The 17,868-nt window shown below is 41.1% G+C and overlaps 2 protein-coding genes across 3 annotated transcripts in view; both read left to right on the forward strand.

Annotated features, from left to right (window-relative positions):
* Window positions 1-4,795, forward strand: part of LOC108624211 (protein croquemort) — a 12,820-nt gene extending 8,025 nt beyond the window's left edge. Inside the window, exons 4-10 of the mRNA XM_018023353.2 lie at window positions 194-338; window positions 680-883; window positions 1,383-1,594; window positions 2,258-2,663; window positions 3,373-3,446; window positions 3,544-3,766; window positions 3,852-4,795. Of these exons, the coding sequence (XP_017878842.1) occupies window positions 194-338; window positions 680-883; window positions 1,383-1,594; window positions 2,258-2,663; window positions 3,373-3,446; window positions 3,544-3,766; window positions 3,852-4,007 (1,420 nt within the window). The 3' untranslated portion in view covers window positions 4,008-4,795. The remainder of the gene's footprint in view (window positions 1-193; window positions 339-679; window positions 884-1,382; window positions 1,595-2,257; window positions 2,664-3,372; window positions 3,447-3,543; window positions 3,767-3,851) is intronic.
* Window positions 4,796-5,465: 670 nt separating this feature from the next.
* Window positions 5,466-17,868, forward strand: part of LOC108624189 (protein FAM151B) — a 19,067-nt gene continuing 6,664 nt past the window's right edge. The window contains exon 1 of one of the 2 annotated variants that reach the window (XM_026812924.1): window positions 5,466-5,574. Coding sequence is in view for 1 of the 2 variants with exons in the window: in XM_018023310.2 (XP_017878799.1) it covers window positions 11,772-11,814 (43 nt within the window). In the remaining variant the exon portion in view is untranslated. Of the gene's footprint in view, window positions 5,575-11,557; window positions 11,815-17,868 lie in introns of those variants that run through there. The other variant, XM_018023310.2, reaches the window with a different exon arrangement.

Genomic DNA, 17,868 nt, shown 5'->3' on the forward strand with positions numbered 1-17,868 from the left:
GGGTACCCCTTGGAAAAATCTCGGAAAAATCGAAAAATTTTTTTTTGTTGTTTATTATTAGCAATGTTCTTCCGACGTGTGATTTCTTTTTAAAAAATGTGTTTCTAAAGTGCATAAACTTTTGGGAGTGACTGTATAGCCAATATATCCTTAAACTGCATTACTTAAGCATAATCGGTGATTTGGATTCCAGGGAGGTGAGACAGAAAGCGAACGTCACGTTCCACCCTGAGAATCACACGGTTAGCTACTTCAATCGACGATGGTGGTACTACGAGCCGGAATTGACCAACGGTTCCTTGAACGATCGGATCACCCAATTGAACACCGTCGCGATAGTGAGTAAATAAAAATATGGTAAATGACCAAAGTTCACGTTAAACCGCGTGTTCATCTAAGCAAAAATACGAGCGATGCAAGGCAACTCGTAGTTTACCGAGGCGACGAACGAGACAGCAATTTACAATAAACTCAATGAACGTGCCGTTCACACGTAACCGATTCCGATCGGATCAGCTTCCGAATACCTCAATCTCTGCGGTGCACAACCGAATGCCTCGTTTGCGTTCGTACTCAGATGAATAAACGGCTCTACAATTTCTATTGGCTTAAGATTGCATTTAAATACATAGAAATTGGAATATTTACTATACTAAAGTGAATTGTTTTTGTGCTTCAGTCGGCGAAACACAAAGTACGATTCTGGGACCTAGCTCTGCAGAGCACCCTGTCGTTCATGCTGTCGACGACGTCCATATACAACACGAAGACCGTGGACGAGCTGCTGTTCAAAGGGTACAGCGACTCCCTGATCGACATCGGAAAGATGACGGGGATGGGAGAGGACATCCCGCCGTTCGACAAGTTCGGCTGGTTCTATGCGGTAACTGTTACGACCGATTGAAATAGTAGACCGGGGTTAAGACGGGCTGGTAAGAAGGCGCGCAGGGTGACGGAAAATTGTTTATTTAATTGTGCCGAGGGCACTTGCGCAGAAGGTCGGAGATGCGATTAGCGCCGTGGCTGCAACGGCATTGCAGCCGGCGATAAATTATTCGCAGCGAGACTTAAATTGGTACTGAATAGAACAGGTCACGTGTAGGTCGGTGAATGACGAATGAAAAGCAATGGGAGGCATATTATGTATTAATTTGTTACGTCACGCATGCAACATTTACGACGAGTCAATCCCGGCCCGCCTCCTTTTCCTTTTCAAAGGAAAAAAAGAAACTCGAGCGGTACTTGTCGGCCATAAATCGTTCAGTTTACTCGGCCACTTGAAAGTTAGAAAAAACAGAAAGGTGCTCTGTTTATCACCTTTATCAAACGTCACCTGAGACAGAAATATGTTCAGTCTAACCGATACGATTCTTATCTTACAGAGGAACGGTTCCACGATGTTCGATGGCCATTTCAACATGGACACAGGCGTCGAGGACATCGCTAATTTCGGGGTTCTACGAAACTGGAACTATAAGGACACCACCAGATTTTTTAGGAGCCCGTGCAACCAGGTAGAAGGTAGCGCAGGGGAATTCTGGCCACCCTATCAGAAGAAAGACGAGATCGTCTTATTTAGCGGTGATCTGTGTAGGTCAGTGTGCATCGAATTTTATAAATTGCTTCCTATAGCAAAGCTGATCAATTATAATAAATAGTATAAAATCTTCAATACCCGAAATGCTATAAAATATATAAAACGATAAATCGTTCAATTTTTAAGAGTGTAGGTCAGTGTGCATCGAATTTTATAAATTGCTTCCTATAGCAAAGCTGATCAATTATAATAAATAGTATAAAATCTTCAATACCCGAAATGCTATAAAATATATAAAACGATAAATCGTTCAATTTTTAAGGGTTCCAATATGTAATATAACTGTATTACGAAAAACGTTGTCTGTGGTCAGCAGCTGCGGCGAGTAACAAAAGAAACGCGTTGCGCGATCGTTAATTACTATCGTCTATCCGCGGGGTATTAGTCATCAGACAGTCTTAATTCCCGAGTTAGCCCATTAACCTTCGAGACACATAAATTGGATCGTCCGGTAATCCCGTTTACGCGAGTCGACTAGGCAAAGTCGATAATTTCGCCTCCTATTGTTAACAGAACCCGAGGTCATCGAAGTTTAATGCGATCCAATTCAAAGCCATTTGAGAAACCAATTGAAATTTTCATTAAACATTTTTCGTTTAAATTCTGACTCATGGCAATGAAAAATTTTATTTATAAACGTGAGATTTTCATTTTTCACAGGCCAATGGTGTACGAGTACGAGCAAACGGTGGACCACATGGGCGTCGAGGGTTACCAATACGTCCTAAGCGAGAAGACGTTGGGAAACAGTACGAGGCGTCGCTATCCTCATGACCAAGCGAGATATTTCGAACCGACGACCACCACCGGGGATTTCTTCGATGCTGAGCCATCGGCGGAGATCACGGATGAACCGGGAACGAACCCGGACGTGGTGAATATTGGAAACTGCTTTTGCAACGGGAAGTGCACGCCCGCTGGTCTGATGAACGTGAGCTCGTGTCGCTACGGCGCCCCAGTGTTCGCCAGTCTGCCTCACTTCTACAGAGCCGACCCCAGTCTCAGAGAACAGGTCAACGGGATCAATTCCGAGGAGGACCATGACTTCTCTATCACTCTCGAACCGGTAATTGTATAGAATTTCATTTAAAATTGACATTGATCGAGAGAGTTCATTGCAATAGGTGCTACCACTTTATTATTGCAATTCTTATCAGTATTCTATTAACGTATTTCATCTTGGAGAACAATGCACGCAACAACCTTCATATAAAATTTCTACGGTTATAAACCTAACATTCGTTACAAGGTGATTCTTTCCTATATTAAGAAACACTTTGTTAATTCTTATATAATAATTAATCGAAAATATTATCGATCATATTAATAATCGAAAAATTAATAATCGATCGTATCTGAATGAAGATATGATTTCAATCTAAATGGTAACAGAAAAGATTCATTAATTATCGACATCAAATCGTTATTGTTATTAACCCAATAAAAATTTCTACGGTTATAAACCTAACATTCGTTACAAGGTGATTCTTTCCTATATTAAGAAACACTTTGTTAATTCTTATATAATAATTAATCGAAAATATTATCGATCATATTAATAATCGAAAAATTAATAATCGATCGTATCTGAATGAAGATATGATTTCAATCTAAATGGTAACAGAAAAGATTCATTAATTATCGACATCAAATCGTTATTGTTATTAACCCAATTGTTCGAGATTCATCATTTTTTATCGAATCGTGATAACCACCTGCGGAAAGTTGATAATCGAAATTGCAATAATTATATATACTTTGATTAATCGTTCTAGACAACCGGAATCCCTCTGAGGGTGGCCGCTAATTTGCAAATCAATATCCTGCTTGAACCATCAAAGACTGTGTCGTAAGTACGTTCCCGGGAATAAATTGTGCAGGGCAATTCATACGAAAATGTAACTATAAATGATGAGGTCGATGTATAAGAAAAATTTCTGTTGCAGACTTTTCAAGAATGTTCCACGTGTTTATTTCCCGGTAATATGGTTCTCGCTGGAGGTCGACGCCACTGAGAACTTTGTCAACGACTTAAAGAAGCTGCTGGCCGTGCCGAGCGTCTGCATTTATGCAGCCGTTATTATGATTCTCGTGGGACTGCTAATTGTCTGCGGGGTCGCGCTGATATATTTTTTGACCAGCCGCGCGAAATCTCTGACCGATGATAAGGTACTTTGATCCCAGAAATATAAACGACGAAGGGAGTTCAATATTTTGAAAATTCTCATTTACGTTTAATTTCGTAATTTCGCAGAATGCCAAGCCGACAGAAAGGAAGTTAGAGTTGGTGTACATCGATAACGATAACACCAACGACGACGGAAACGTGAGAAACGATCGCAGGCTGTATCCGAATTCCATCGAGGGCCGCAACATGGATCTACAGTCGAGGCTTCAGAATGAAAAATAGAGAAACGAAAAGATTTTCATTGGACTCGACTAAAATTAGGTGTGTTGCGATTACCATTGCAAATGAATAGCTCCCTGAAGTTCGTGAGGGATGCGACGTACGCCGAATCTTTAGAATTTTAAGTCAATTCCTATGGAATATTTCTCCCCGAGAAAGGGAAGACTCCGCGAGCTTTTAAAATACTTCCCAAGAAACGTTTTTAGAAGAATTATGATAAATGTTCTTTGACAAGAAGTGATAGCAGGGTTGTAAGTTAAATCCGAGGACAGTACATTCCCCATTTTTATATTATACAACGCGAACTGTAAGACTGACGAATATCCGAGACGAGGCTCTTCAGCTCCGCTCGTTTGATTCGTGTACATCGTTTCTAAATATCTTCGGAATCAAACTACGTAGTTCCAGTTTCATTAAGGTAAATCGTATACGTTGAATGGGACCAGTAGGACAGGCTCAACAAGTTGGGCGTCGTTTTTATTCGTGCAAATAAATCAATTTGGATGGTGCCAAATATTCGCGGTCGCGCGACGATTCTATCGCCGACATACCAATGTTCCTCTCGCATCCGAAATGAAACACTCGTGCCAAATAGTCAGGATAAGCTGTTAAGTTTTTGGCCGTAGGCGGCCTGTCTACAGTGTTAATTGTTAGGATTATCAAGGACGTCGAGGATTTAAAAGAAGCTTGCGATTGCAAATCAAGTGCAATTAATAGCTGATAATTCTAAATATTCTCCTGAAATCGTACGATTTTGTATTATATTTTAATAAAAACTGTGTGAACTTTTATCACCTTCGTGTTTTCCACTGCACACTATCAATATTACTAATTTTGTAAGAAGGTAAATATAATAAAACAGAAAAGAGAAACATGCTTAGCAAGAGACCTATCGCACCATTTACTAGTTTATCTTTCACGAGCAACGTCGCAACCTGGCATATTATTTGCTGATAAGAGAGAACGTCCACACGAAATTCCATTCACATGACACCACATTATAATATTAATAATAAAATTCTATATAAAGAACACTAATTGTGACGTAAATTAATTACTATTAAATATCGTCATTTTTTATTAGTAGAAAAAAAGAGTCTGCGGATTCTGTGTAAATATACTTTATAGCTTCAGCGTTAAAATCTCTGGTCCGAGCCTAATAATGAATGGGCTTACAAGCTAGCGTGCCTGGCGATTAGATAAGAGCTAAACGCGCAATACGTCAACGTGGCACCGGTATCGACTGCACGGAATCCATTGTTTACCGCGAAAACCGTTTGCAAACCGTGAACGCCGAGCCTTGAATCATCGTAAAAAACACGTCGCGCCAGGTGAAACGACTTGTTCAACGGCAGGTAAGACATCGGGTATCGATCAGCCGCTTACATAACAATTCCTCCCCGACGCCGACGTTAACAATGGCCAACACGGGACAATTCCAGTGTCGTGGGATCGATGTCGATCGAGGATCGCCGGTCGAGGAGCTTTTCGAGACACCCCCGTCGAGCCGGAGGACCGTCGCAGGCGTTCGTGCATACCAAGAGGCAATAAGGAGAGGAAACGGTGCACGGTAGGCGATTCGCAGACGCGATAACAGCGATAAAAGGGACACGTCATTGCGTCCGTACGACGCGTAGCGAGAAAATAATTCATTCGCGCCGTTTCAACGGCGAAATAAATGAGTCAGCGTTTGGAAAAACAGTATTGCACGGTTCGAAGGCAGATGGTCACTTATGTGCATTCATATATGCCGGTTTTAATCGTTAGAGTCGCGAGCCACGCGAGCCAGGCAGGCGGTGCTCACTGTTAATTAAATGACACGAAATGCCGGGAAGAAAGCAATTGCTTATATCGCGGTCGCTCCTCGAGATCGATAACTCTTTAATGGAATCCTCGCTTCAGACGCAATTACTTAAACCGAGTTCCAATGATTATTTCCACCGTCCCGTCGATATTAGATATTCAAAATGAATTGCAACGAATTTTGCAATTTTCTCTTCGGCTATGGGCACGGCGAACATTTGCATAAAAGGGTGCCACGGTATTTAAATGGAGAGCTCGTACAGGCGGACTCTATTTGCTCTGAATTCCGACGGATTCGTGGAACGTTCCGCTGCGCAAGTACGAGGAACCGAATGCATAATCGAACATCGGAACGTCTAATTGTCACGTCTGCCGGTCGGTTTCGATTCCGTCGAGGGCTTTAAAGAGGATATCAGCGAACACTCAAGTCAGACGTGCGGAGAGAGAGAGAGAGAGAGAGAAAGAGAGAGAGATAGCGAGGCGGGTAGCAGGAACTAAACTTGCGTCGGAGGAAGAAAGCGAGAGAGACGAGAGGGGACCTTCGACTCACGCGACAAAGGAGAGTATTCCCCATTGTCTCGGGGAAACTCCCATTTTTCTATTGTATCTCAACAGCGCCGGCCCTGAGTCTGCATCTGTACATACGTAAATGCGCCCGCGCGCCGATCCATATGCACGTAGAGACGAATACACGTATAGACACGTAAGAGTCTACGTATAGGTATAAAGGGCACGGCTGTCTATATAGTATTTACACAGAGGAACGTGCAGACCGTGTGTGTGTGCCTGCACGTACACGGCGGAGCAGCGACGACCTGGAAAATTCGGAATGCACCGATGCATTTCCATTTCCTTGGCCCGTTCCGCTCCGGGAACGAGTCAAGGACAAGTCCGGGAGTTACGGCCGATTTACAAGCGACCTCACCGCGAGGCCGTTTGCGAGAGCCTCCGGTCCCGGAAGAATATCGTTTGAGACCCCTCCCACGGGCCACGGGACGCGAGAGCCTATTAAATTAAACATTAATCACCGTCTGGTTGCTGCTACACCCAGTTTCGATCCCTCCCTCTTACTCTCTCCGTCTCTCTCCGTCTCACTCTCTCTCTCTCTTTTCATTTTCTCCTCCACCCACTTACTGTCGCTTCTCCGATAAAACGTTCGAGTTCACGCGAGCCGAGAGGATACCCGAACCGCTTGCGTTGCAAGCAAATATGCGGAAAAAGCAGGCGAATTTCCCAAGAGCTGATCCCTTTTCGCGGAAGCCCGAACAGCGGCTCCAGCATAAGATACAGAGGAAATTTAATTACTGGCAAATTCAATCAAGCGATCAAATAGTCGACTGTAAATAGAAAAGACGAGTGATCTTTAGTTTGTTGGCCTAACAAGATTATTCGTACTATTTCAGACGGGACAGGGTATTTACTGGAAAATCGAACGATCGGGAAGCATCAGATAGACAGCAATTACCGCAGTTAGGTAAATACCGCGTCCTTTCTGCAAAAATCGCGTGACGAAATTGACCTATTAACAGAGTTGACCCCTCGTTCCGCCTTCGGCTGCAATTACGCTCTTTTCCCGGCTTCTTTCCCTCTTCCGTTCCTTTTCCCTCTCAGCGCTGTTTTTTTACGGTATTTAAACAATTATACACGCTTGCCGAAAGCAATATGAATCCAATCATGACGGTGAATTAAAAAATTAATAATAAAGGTTGGTTAAAGTAAAAAACATTCACTCGGTATTGGTTTATTTTTAAAAATGCATCCAATGTTCATGTTATTTTATACGAGTGTGATTTCGATGTAATTGAATTTTGATAAGCCGTAATCAGCGGAGCGCGCGTTGCGTACGCGATCAAAGCCATTGAACGTTCGAATCCCTCTCTGACCGATTGGCAATGAGATGAGAGCTTGTTTTTTTCCATCAACATACTCGACAATAATGTGAGTTATTTAAATTTATCTCTCTCTATATCCTCCTTCTTTCTCTCTCCAGAATAATAAAGTACTAAGAGTAAATTTCCTTCGCGGTGAGGAAAACACAAGCTACCACGGCACATATTGAACGACTTTCTGAATAGGTGCTCTCCTCAGATAAATTTCCTTAACACTTCACACTTACAAACTCTATTTGACTATATTTTTGAATGCAATTTCACGAGGTGTGAATGTCTGAACATATTTTAATACAATTCTAACTCAATCGAGGTTCGACTTCTTAAGGATAGATCGAGTAAAAAATACAAGCTACCACAGCACATATTGAACGACTTTCTAGATAAGTGCTCTCCTTAGATAAGTTGTCTTGAACAAACATACAAGTCCGTTCCACTACATTTTTTAATAGTTTCACGAGGTGTGAATGCCTGGACATATTTTAATAGAATTCCATCTCAATCGAGAGTCATATTTTAAGAATAGGTCAAGTGAAACATACAAGCAACCACGGGACATATTGAACAACTTTCTGTATAACTGCTCTCCTTAGATAAGCTGTCTTGAACAAACAAATTCATTTGAATTCATTTTTTAATACAATTTCATCTCAAATGAAGTTCCACTGTAAACTATAAATATATTTCAAGGATAGATCGAGTGAAAAGTACAAGCTATCACACGACATATTGAATGGTTTTTTAGACAGATGCTCTCATTAGATAACTTCCCTTCCATTCGAACACATTTTTTAAAAAAATTTCACGAGGCACATTTTTTCATACAATTTCATCTCAAACGAGTTTGAATTATCTATAATTAATCACGTTTCAAGAATATATCGAATGAAACATATGAGCTGTCACAGGACATATTAAATGACTTTTTAGATAACTGCTCTCATTAGATAAGTTCCCTTCTACAAACGTACAGATCCATTTGTATACATTTTTTAACATAATATCATATGGTGTGAATGTCTGCATATTTTTTAATACAATTTCATCTCAAACGAGATTGGATATTTGAAGAATAAATCGAATTGAAAAATACAAGCTATTACGGCACATATTCGAGGAATTTTTAGATAGCTGCTTACGTTAGATAAGTCGCCTTGATCAATCTTACAAATTGATTCCTAAAAATTTTTTAATACGATTTTATCTCAAATATTCTATTCTATTCGATTCTACTCAATCTATTATATCAATATGACTCAGTCAAATATCTATACTCAAATGTATTGCTAAAAACAATTTCAAGAATAGATCGAAGGAGGCGATATATCATGCAAAATTGACACGAGTGCCAAATTACGTGCTGTCTATTTCGAGACGATTTTAGTAAAGCTCATTACTATTTTAGTACAGCTCAGCGTTTCAGTCAATAGACAAACATTTTTAAAAACTGCGCTCAAAGTCTGCGGGGAAGACAATGGAACGTATGAAATTGGCAGTATGCAGTATTCGTACCCTTCCTGGATCGCGAACCCTCGACAGATGTTTCGTGCCCGACCCTCGGATCAGGAAACGACCCCTGTCGTCGGGTTCACGGTTCGTTCAGGTTTCGCATGCCGAACGCACGTCGCGGGCAGCAACAGATTTTTTCCTAAAACTGCTACTACCGGCTATTCGTCCCAGGATGCTATTGGCACGACACGTGGACGATTCGCCTAATTGTGCGAAGTCCTCGCACCGCACATGGGCCGACGTGACTAGACCATGACGTCGGAGATTAAACTATAATCATTTAAGATTCTCTATTCTGACTTAATCATCAATTTCGATAGGTGGAAAAAACGTGATCAAGTTTATCTCCATTATGTTCATTGTTTCTAATCACAGTGCTTAAAGAATAGTAGGTACTTTAGATAACACTATTTACATAGGCAGGTACTGTAGATACTTTAGATAGATTAGTTTAACTTTAAACTGAATAGTTTTTTATATAACAGATAAGGTATCTCTCGTACATTCTGATTCGTCAAATGAAGTAGCAATCTCTTTATTTACTATTAACAACTTCTGGTATCTCATCAGATTGTTAGGAAATAATATACGTATGTGTTAACAGTAAGGATTAGAATCATATTTCAAAGATCGAACGAAATAAATCGTAATTGTCGCGCAATTCAGCTGGCGTTCCTCCGCTGGAAGCGTACGTAGCATACGAAGCTCCCGAGAGGACATTCGTGATAAGAGATAAGCGATATCGTTTTATCGACGAGGTATGCGCGCCTATTTTGCAACGGTCTAGCTCCGAAATCGTTCGAAGCCGAAAAACGAAGCTCGGTCCGAGAGGACGACCGATTTAATCGAGGGTACTATCGATTGTTCGAATCTGGAACGTGGCGAGGTCGAATTAATTGGAGCTGGACGGTCGCGGGTGGCCTAATCGGCGAAAATTTCGTTTCTAAAGCCAGGGGCACGCGCTTATTCGCAAATAACAGCGTTTACACAGATACCGCCGGTTACCTGGCTCGCTTCGGCGACTATCGATCCGGCGCCACTATCAATTATATGCAATATTCGAGCACGCTTCGATAAGGCGTCATCTGGTTCCACAGACTTTACTTACCTCTCGACGGACCTCCCGTGCTCCATTTAATTCTCGCGCTCCTACGCAGAGTTCACCTACAAGAAAACATCGACATAACTACTTGGTTCGTTCAATTATATACGACTTAGATAATAAATAATTGATTGTATATAATTTGGTTAAATGGACGTTGATCGAATAATTCGTGCGAATTTTCTAAGGGGTGGAAGGGAGGGGGGTTTCGCTCGGCACCGGAAGGGGACAATGGGCGACGCTCTAAACAACTGAACGCGCCGGGCCCCAAATCCTTTATTTCTTTCGCCCGTCGCCGACTTCTAATTCGATCCACGCATCCTACCCCTCTCGGCGACGCCATCGAGAGGGAGAAAAAGAGAGAGCCCTCGGCCCTCGTACCTGCTCTCGTCCCCCCTTCCCACGGTCCGTTATTCGCCCCACGTTTTACCGACTGAAGTGTCGGACACGTGTGCCTACACTATGGGCCCCGTTCATTGCAAAATATAAGTGGGTATCTCCGCAAAAACCAATTCCCTTAGCCAATGGGGATACGTTGGTTTAGGCCGTGATTTAACATCTTGAAATCTGAACTCGAATTTGTCAAGATATGCTGTTCGTCTTTAAATATAATATTAATCGACAACATATAGTAAAAAAAAATAGTATATTATATATAATATTATTGTATATAATTTTGTATATAATAATAGTAAAAAAAAATACTATGGAATTGAATATTAATGAGATAAATAATATAAAACCACGTCAGCTAAAGGTCTGCCAGTGGAAAGCATGAGATCATAATTTTCCCTTAATCAGACTGAAGTCTTGTATACATTTTACTAAAGTAATCAGGAATATTCAGTAAGAAAATTTGTATCACTGAATATAATAGAAATACAATCTGAATATAATAGAAAGAAATAGAAAATAATATATAATAGAAATATAATAAAGAAATTTGTATCACTGAATATAATAGAAATATAAGAAACTGGAATTTGGACACAAAGTCTGATTATTTGAGACTCGGTTATTAATGAAACAAAATGATATTAAAAAACGTCAGACGTTAGCGGAAAGCGTTATATAATAATTGTCGCTTGATGAGGCGAGTTTCGTACAGATTTTGAGCGCGAGAGAGCTGTGCGGATCGGTGCAGAGAGGAGCGGATCGTTCGCAGAGCGGCGCGGCGCAGCACGCGGACTCCGTATCGTGTGTACGGTTGGATTTCGAGGATCGATCGCCGCGGCGGTACCGACACCGACGACGACAGTCAGTCGTTTCGAGGCTGCCGAGTTGACCGGGTGTAGTAGAGAGCGACCGAAGAGAACCGCGCCGGTTCTGCTGCCCTCTCCCTCTTTCTTTTCCGAAGTAGCCTTCGTTCGTTCGTGGTTCATCAGCGTATTTCACGTCTTTTCTCTTCGCTACTCTCGCCACTACTCTTCAACGTTTAGCACAGTGCTTTCACCGCGAGGAATCATGAAGAGTTTCACGGCCGGTCTTCTCGTCTTGGCGTCGATCCGTAAGTTCATCATTTCCATCATTAACTAAAAAATGATCGATGACCGCGCGCGGATGACTCCGTCGCTTCTCGGATTCACGGATCGTGACCGAACTCGAAACGGAGGACGTCCTTCCACTTCCGGGCGGCACGGTGTTTCGCAAATTCGCGCAATTAAAACAATCTTCCCGCTCGAAATTTAAAAATGGTACAGGGCTCGAGGCAGCGTTCATCGTTTCACCGGGTGATAAAGGAAATAAAAGATGCAATCGTTTTGGGAACTCCTTTTGCCACGGTATCGATTTTCCGACGTGAAAGTTTAAATCGAGACGACTCTTTCCGTTTCGAGACTGGGCCTCGGTACTGATCAATTGGCAACGCTTGCGTGGGAATAGCGAATTTCCGATTTCGCACGGCCGGACATCAATCTATTAGATCCAGAATCACAATAACACTGTCCTTCCTCTCCCCGTTGAAAACACCATAAACGTTTAACAGTAAAACGAATCATACGTTCTTTATCAAAACTATAAATTGCATGAAATTTCTTGCGACAATAATTCTCTATGTATATGAAGCTGATACTGAAAGCTGACGATAGGCTGATTTTTAATGGATCCCGTCTGGTTCGAATCGCGATTAATTTCGAAATGCAAACGCACACGCTGGGCGTAACCCGGTCTGCTCTCGATGGTACTCATAGCCCCGTGTTCTCCTTCATTTACTCTAATCCCGCTCCCCTTTCGACCGGCTACTGCCTTCCTTTTTCCCGCCGGCTCGTATGCTGGCATTTTCCAGTGGAGCTTTTTTAACCGAGACCCGACGCGACGCTCTTTGTATCGCGTGCCGCTCTTAAAAATAGTGCATCCTGGCCCGGCGCTGGTAACTCGCGCGAAAATAGTGCCACGATAAATTTCACCTCTTTCTCTCTCTGTTCTTCTCGTTTCGCTCGTCGAAGAATATTTCGAAAGTTCGCGGAACCATAGAAATTTCTTAGAACATTAACACGTTCTCTTCAATTAAATTGTTCACTTCTCCTATACTGGTTATTAAATTAATTAATTAAATCGAGGAAAAACGATTAAACTAATAATAATAATTTTAAGTAAAAATATCAAAAGACTTGACAGAAATAGTGTTAATGATTTATACAATGTATTATTTAATATTTATTATTTTTGTCTGCTGTATTAATCCAACGCTTACTTGAAGACAGACTTCATGACGAATTTTCCAATGACTGCAAATACTATTTATTTCGTCATATACTTTGTAAAATAATTTCGACGAAAAGTAACAGGAAGTATTGGTTAACAGTTAATCTTCGTCATGCGGCAGCGAGAGGTGACACCTGTAGGTAGATTAGAATCGCGAGGAGTCTTGAACGGTAGCCAATTTTCACGCTCGTTCACGTTCAACGAGCTACGCGGTTTTCTCCGACTGAAAAGGGACAGGGAAATTCAACAAGAGACACCGGAGTGAAACGTCGTGGCACGCGACAGATTTTCGAAGTTGCCGCCGCGGCGCGTACGTCCGACCAACGAAGATAGAGATTAAAATTGGCTAAGCTCGGGGAAGACATTCACGCGAGAACAAAAGGGTGCGTCTGCGTTATTTCCCTTGATAATTATTCACGTAGGGAGAGGCTCGTGGGCGAGATAGAAAGGCACGCAAACAATTAACAGAGAAAAATTAATCATCGCATGACCCGGTCCCTGGCCAACGGTATTAATAGTCCTAATTAGTCTAATCGACCCGGTCCTGAATCGATACGCGAAATTCGCTATTTAACGGCGATAAACACGAGCCGCACTCGTTAAACGGACTAGTTAACGACCCTTTGTCATTTATGTACAAACACAAAACGCGTCGTATCGCTCGTCGTAAATATTATTGAGGAGAAACTACGTATGGAGTATATCAGCAGCCAATAGAATTTCATAAAAATGTTTTTCCGTTTTTTCCGTTCGACGATCGATACGCGTTTCCATTCCGGGGTAGAAATTCGCGGAGAAAGTTGGACAATTAAATCGATAGAAACCAGAGATAATTGACCGTCCGGTCGACGGAATTGAAATTGACGACACCAGAATCGGTCTATGTTCTCGTTTTTAATTCTCGCAAGAACAGATAATTGAGATCTGGCTTTCTCACGGGAAGATTGTGTAACCGAATTGAAATGAGCTGTAGAAGTACAATGGTTTGACACAAGAAACTGATGAGACCGATTCAGTTATTTTCTAATTCCCAGTGCTTGTCGATAGCCACGGCGAATGTACGCAGAACGATTGTTCGCAATCTGAGTTCGTTTGCGTAAGGAGACCGTGCAGTGTTTGCCGTGGATCGTTTGAGGTGTTTTTTATCTGTACGAAGGAGGAGGTGACTCATACGACCGTAATTCCCTTTATCATTATCAGAGGCCCCAGGGCCACGTGCTCCAATTTTAACCGAACGAGGAAAACACGTTTGGAAAATATTTGTCTTTGATAAAAAAACTATGTTCGTCACGTAGGAGCCGTTCTTGCCGTAACGAGGTATTAAGAGACTAAATCCACGCGCTAATAACCGGTCAAGTAACAGCCAAGGAGAGAAAAACAATCCGGGGTATTTAGTCTGTTTCACAATCGTTGAAACTCGGTTTTATAAGTACAGTCGATAAAAATCAAATTTAACTAATATGAGTTACCTTCTGTTCACTGATTTTATCGAAAGAAACGTTGCACAGATTTTTAAGAAGTCCCTGAACGATTTCCAACCTAGGAGCATGAGCGGACGTAAAAAGTTTCGTGATATAAAAATGAAATCGTCAGGGCTACGAGATCAAGATCGCATCCGAGGGCTTTCACAATGAGACGTGATCAAAATGAACGAGCGAGCCTCGAACCTGGCGACGGAACGAGTTCCCTCCTTGTACATTTACCGTGTTGATTCCTATGTTAGCAGAGCATCAAACGCAGATACCTGGCCACGTGAAACGCGACGCGACGTATGTACTATGTACATTTAGTCGCGGGAACGTTCTCCGCTTAATCTCGTTATACAAACGGTCGACCGGACGCGCTCGAGCCTTGGGGTTGCCGCGTAATGAATTTTCAATTAAGTAACCGAATTTTACAAAAGGAACTCGTTCTGTCGACAATCTTGCCTTCTTAGGCCAGAAGGACTGCTAAATTGAAGGTCCTTTGAACAAGGACTACTTCGTTCAAAGTAGTTTAACACTAAATCTACCATGCACAGTCCAAACGACTTAAAATTTTTCTAAAAAAATATAAAGAAAATTGTTTCTTATATTATTAAAATTGTAATTATTATTTAATGTTAATTATTATTTAAGCTGGTGCCAAAATGAGCCACCAGTGCCAATAATAGAAATTGGGACATTTACTCCAGAATATACTACGTTGTGCAAAACTGTGAGTAAGTTTAGTGTTATTCACTTGAAGAATTTCGCGTTCTCGTTCACCTGAATTTCGTCTATCAAGGCTTAATATTGTGTACATAACCGGGACTAGGGCTTATATAAATTCCATGAAAAGAGACTTGTACTAAACGGTACATATTAAACCCGTTAAAGTATATGTACGCATACTATGCCCATCCCTGCACACAAACACGGATGACGGATTAAGAATCGACTTATCGCAAAGCTGGAAACCTTGAATTGCGTCATTGAATCCATGATAGGATCGGGCTTGAGAGCGTGGGTCCACTGAAATTATCGTTATCCTTTTTCGCCGACGTAACGCGGCATCAACAAAACTTCTACGGCATCGCATCGCAGGAAGTATGTAGATCACGCTGTATAATCTATCGTTATTATCTTATCAAGACTAGATACTTCGTCATTGGCAGGGCTTGCGAGGCTTTCGATGCGCGCGACTTTTACTATTGCGAACCGGTGAAACTCTGCCCCCGAGACGCTTTCCACGCGCGTCGCGCTCGGAACTGTTAACACGTCGAAGCTGTTTACTGGGGACGAGTTTTTAAAATGGCAATTGAGAAATGAACAATGATCGCACTTGATGTTTTCTGATTTCAAACAGAGACGCTGGTAACATTTTCAAATAATACTTAAGAAAACACGTGTTACATAAACACGGTTTATGTTTGGATTATCGTAATTTTCCTGTCATTAGACGGCTGTTATCTTGTTGACCTTTGAGAAAATTCTACCGGCAAGGCTTTTAAACTTTGTCGTTAAGCCGCGTTGACGGCTCGTCGCGTCCGCTAAACAAATTGCGACGTCACGGTTAAGGCCAGTCGATATTTAAAACAGCTTTTTAGGTCAAGAGTAGAATTTTCCTCAGTCGACGGACTTCACATGATTCTACCGAAATTCCGGTCGCGGTCGTAAGCCGGAAATGGGCCAGATTCTAAATTCGAGATACAAGCATACATACGTACGTGTCGGGACCACCGTCAGGGGTCTTGGTTCCGCTCGAATCCTATCGGCGTTTAACGTGGAAATTGGAATTTCCGATAGTTCCACTGCGAATGGAACCCGGAGATGCATATACCTACGTACACCCCCCCGTTCACAAATCTCAAAACTTCCAACTAGACGAAACAGTATAAAAACATACATAAAACAAATAAGACAAGTGATTTCTTTCTCTGACAATTTAAATAAATTTTCATCTTAACAAGTTGGAGATTTCTTACAAATTGTTGTTGGAATAGAGACGGGACTTATAAATGTGCAGGCAACTCGATTACAGACCTGGCTATAACTCAGAGCTCGATATCGAACCTGAATCCCCCGGTAAATTCCGACGGAAATCCTCGCGCGACTCCAAAAGTGCAGTCTAAGCTCGACGGGAGGAAAAGTAGTGGAGTACCGTGCCAGGTATTCGTCTGTATCGCGTAAAAGCGGCTTTCACTCGGGAGGAACAGGAACAAGTCGTACACGGACGCCGGCGTTAAAGCTTTTCCCCGGTTTGCAGACGAAAAAGGAGGAATGATCAAGACCCTTGAAAATGGAAAGACTCACTCCATTCGTTTTATTTACACGTACGAATGAATAAAATGTCTTCACGTGTTTGCCTTACAATTTTATTGCATACTGTTGATCGGTCTGCAGTTAAACTCTGTTATTTATTAAACTTTGTATATCAATATTATGTATATATAAAATAATAAAAAGATATTGTATATTTAATATCGTACATTGCATTTATCTAAAGTTAATATAATTTTCAATTAATAACAACTTGGTGAAATACATGAATTCTGATTTTATACTATTGGTTGTCCTGCATTTTCACATTGTTATATCGTATAATGAATTGATCGTAAATCAATTGATATTGTTCTCAATTAATAAAATATTACTTGGTTAATTGCATTCTGCTTTTGTACTGTTCATTCTTCTGAATTCTGATACTGTTTCTACGTGCATGTTTGCACTGCGTATACGATATAACTGTCAAACTGCAGAACAGTTGATAGTATGAAAACAGAATGCATTTACCTAAATTGATACAGTTTTCAATTGATAAAATGTCACTCACTTTGTTAATTGCATTCTGATTTTATACTGTTGATTATTCTGTACATTCACGCTGTTATATTTATTCTGCATTTCCCTAAATCAGTATGTATAGTTTTCAGTTGATAAAATATCACTTGTTTCGTTAATTGCATTTGATTTTACAGATGCAAAAAAGGTCCCTTACAATTTTCTTCTAACTCCACTCGTTAAAGTGTAATTGATTATGAACATAATAATTCATCAATTAGTCCTTAAGTATTCGACAGAAAAAAATTGTATTCGACGTTTTTTGAAGGTAGCAGCAGTACCTACAACTATTATTCGAAGTATCTTTCAAAATTCCGCAAAAAAAATTTTTCATTTTTTTGAGATTTTTCCAAGGGATACCCTTCAGATTTTGCGAAATTTTCGTTTTTTGCCCATAACTTCCAAACGGATGGACTTACGGGGACTTTTATACGATCATTTTGTAGAGGACGACGAGATCTACAATTTTCATGTAAAAATTCTTTGCTAGCTTCAATAGTTTACGAGTAATTTGCAGAAAACTGTTTTTTTGTTTTTTGTAAATTACTAGTTAACTA

Source organism: Ceratina calcarata, unplaced genomic scaffold (assembly GCF_001652005.2).
Source record: "Ceratina calcarata isolate Rehan_Ccalc_2016 unplaced genomic scaffold, ASM165200v1 scaffold301.2, whole genome shotgun sequence".
In the NCBI taxonomy this organism is placed as follows: Eukaryota; Metazoa; Arthropoda; class Insecta; order Hymenoptera; family Apidae; genus Ceratina; species Ceratina calcarata.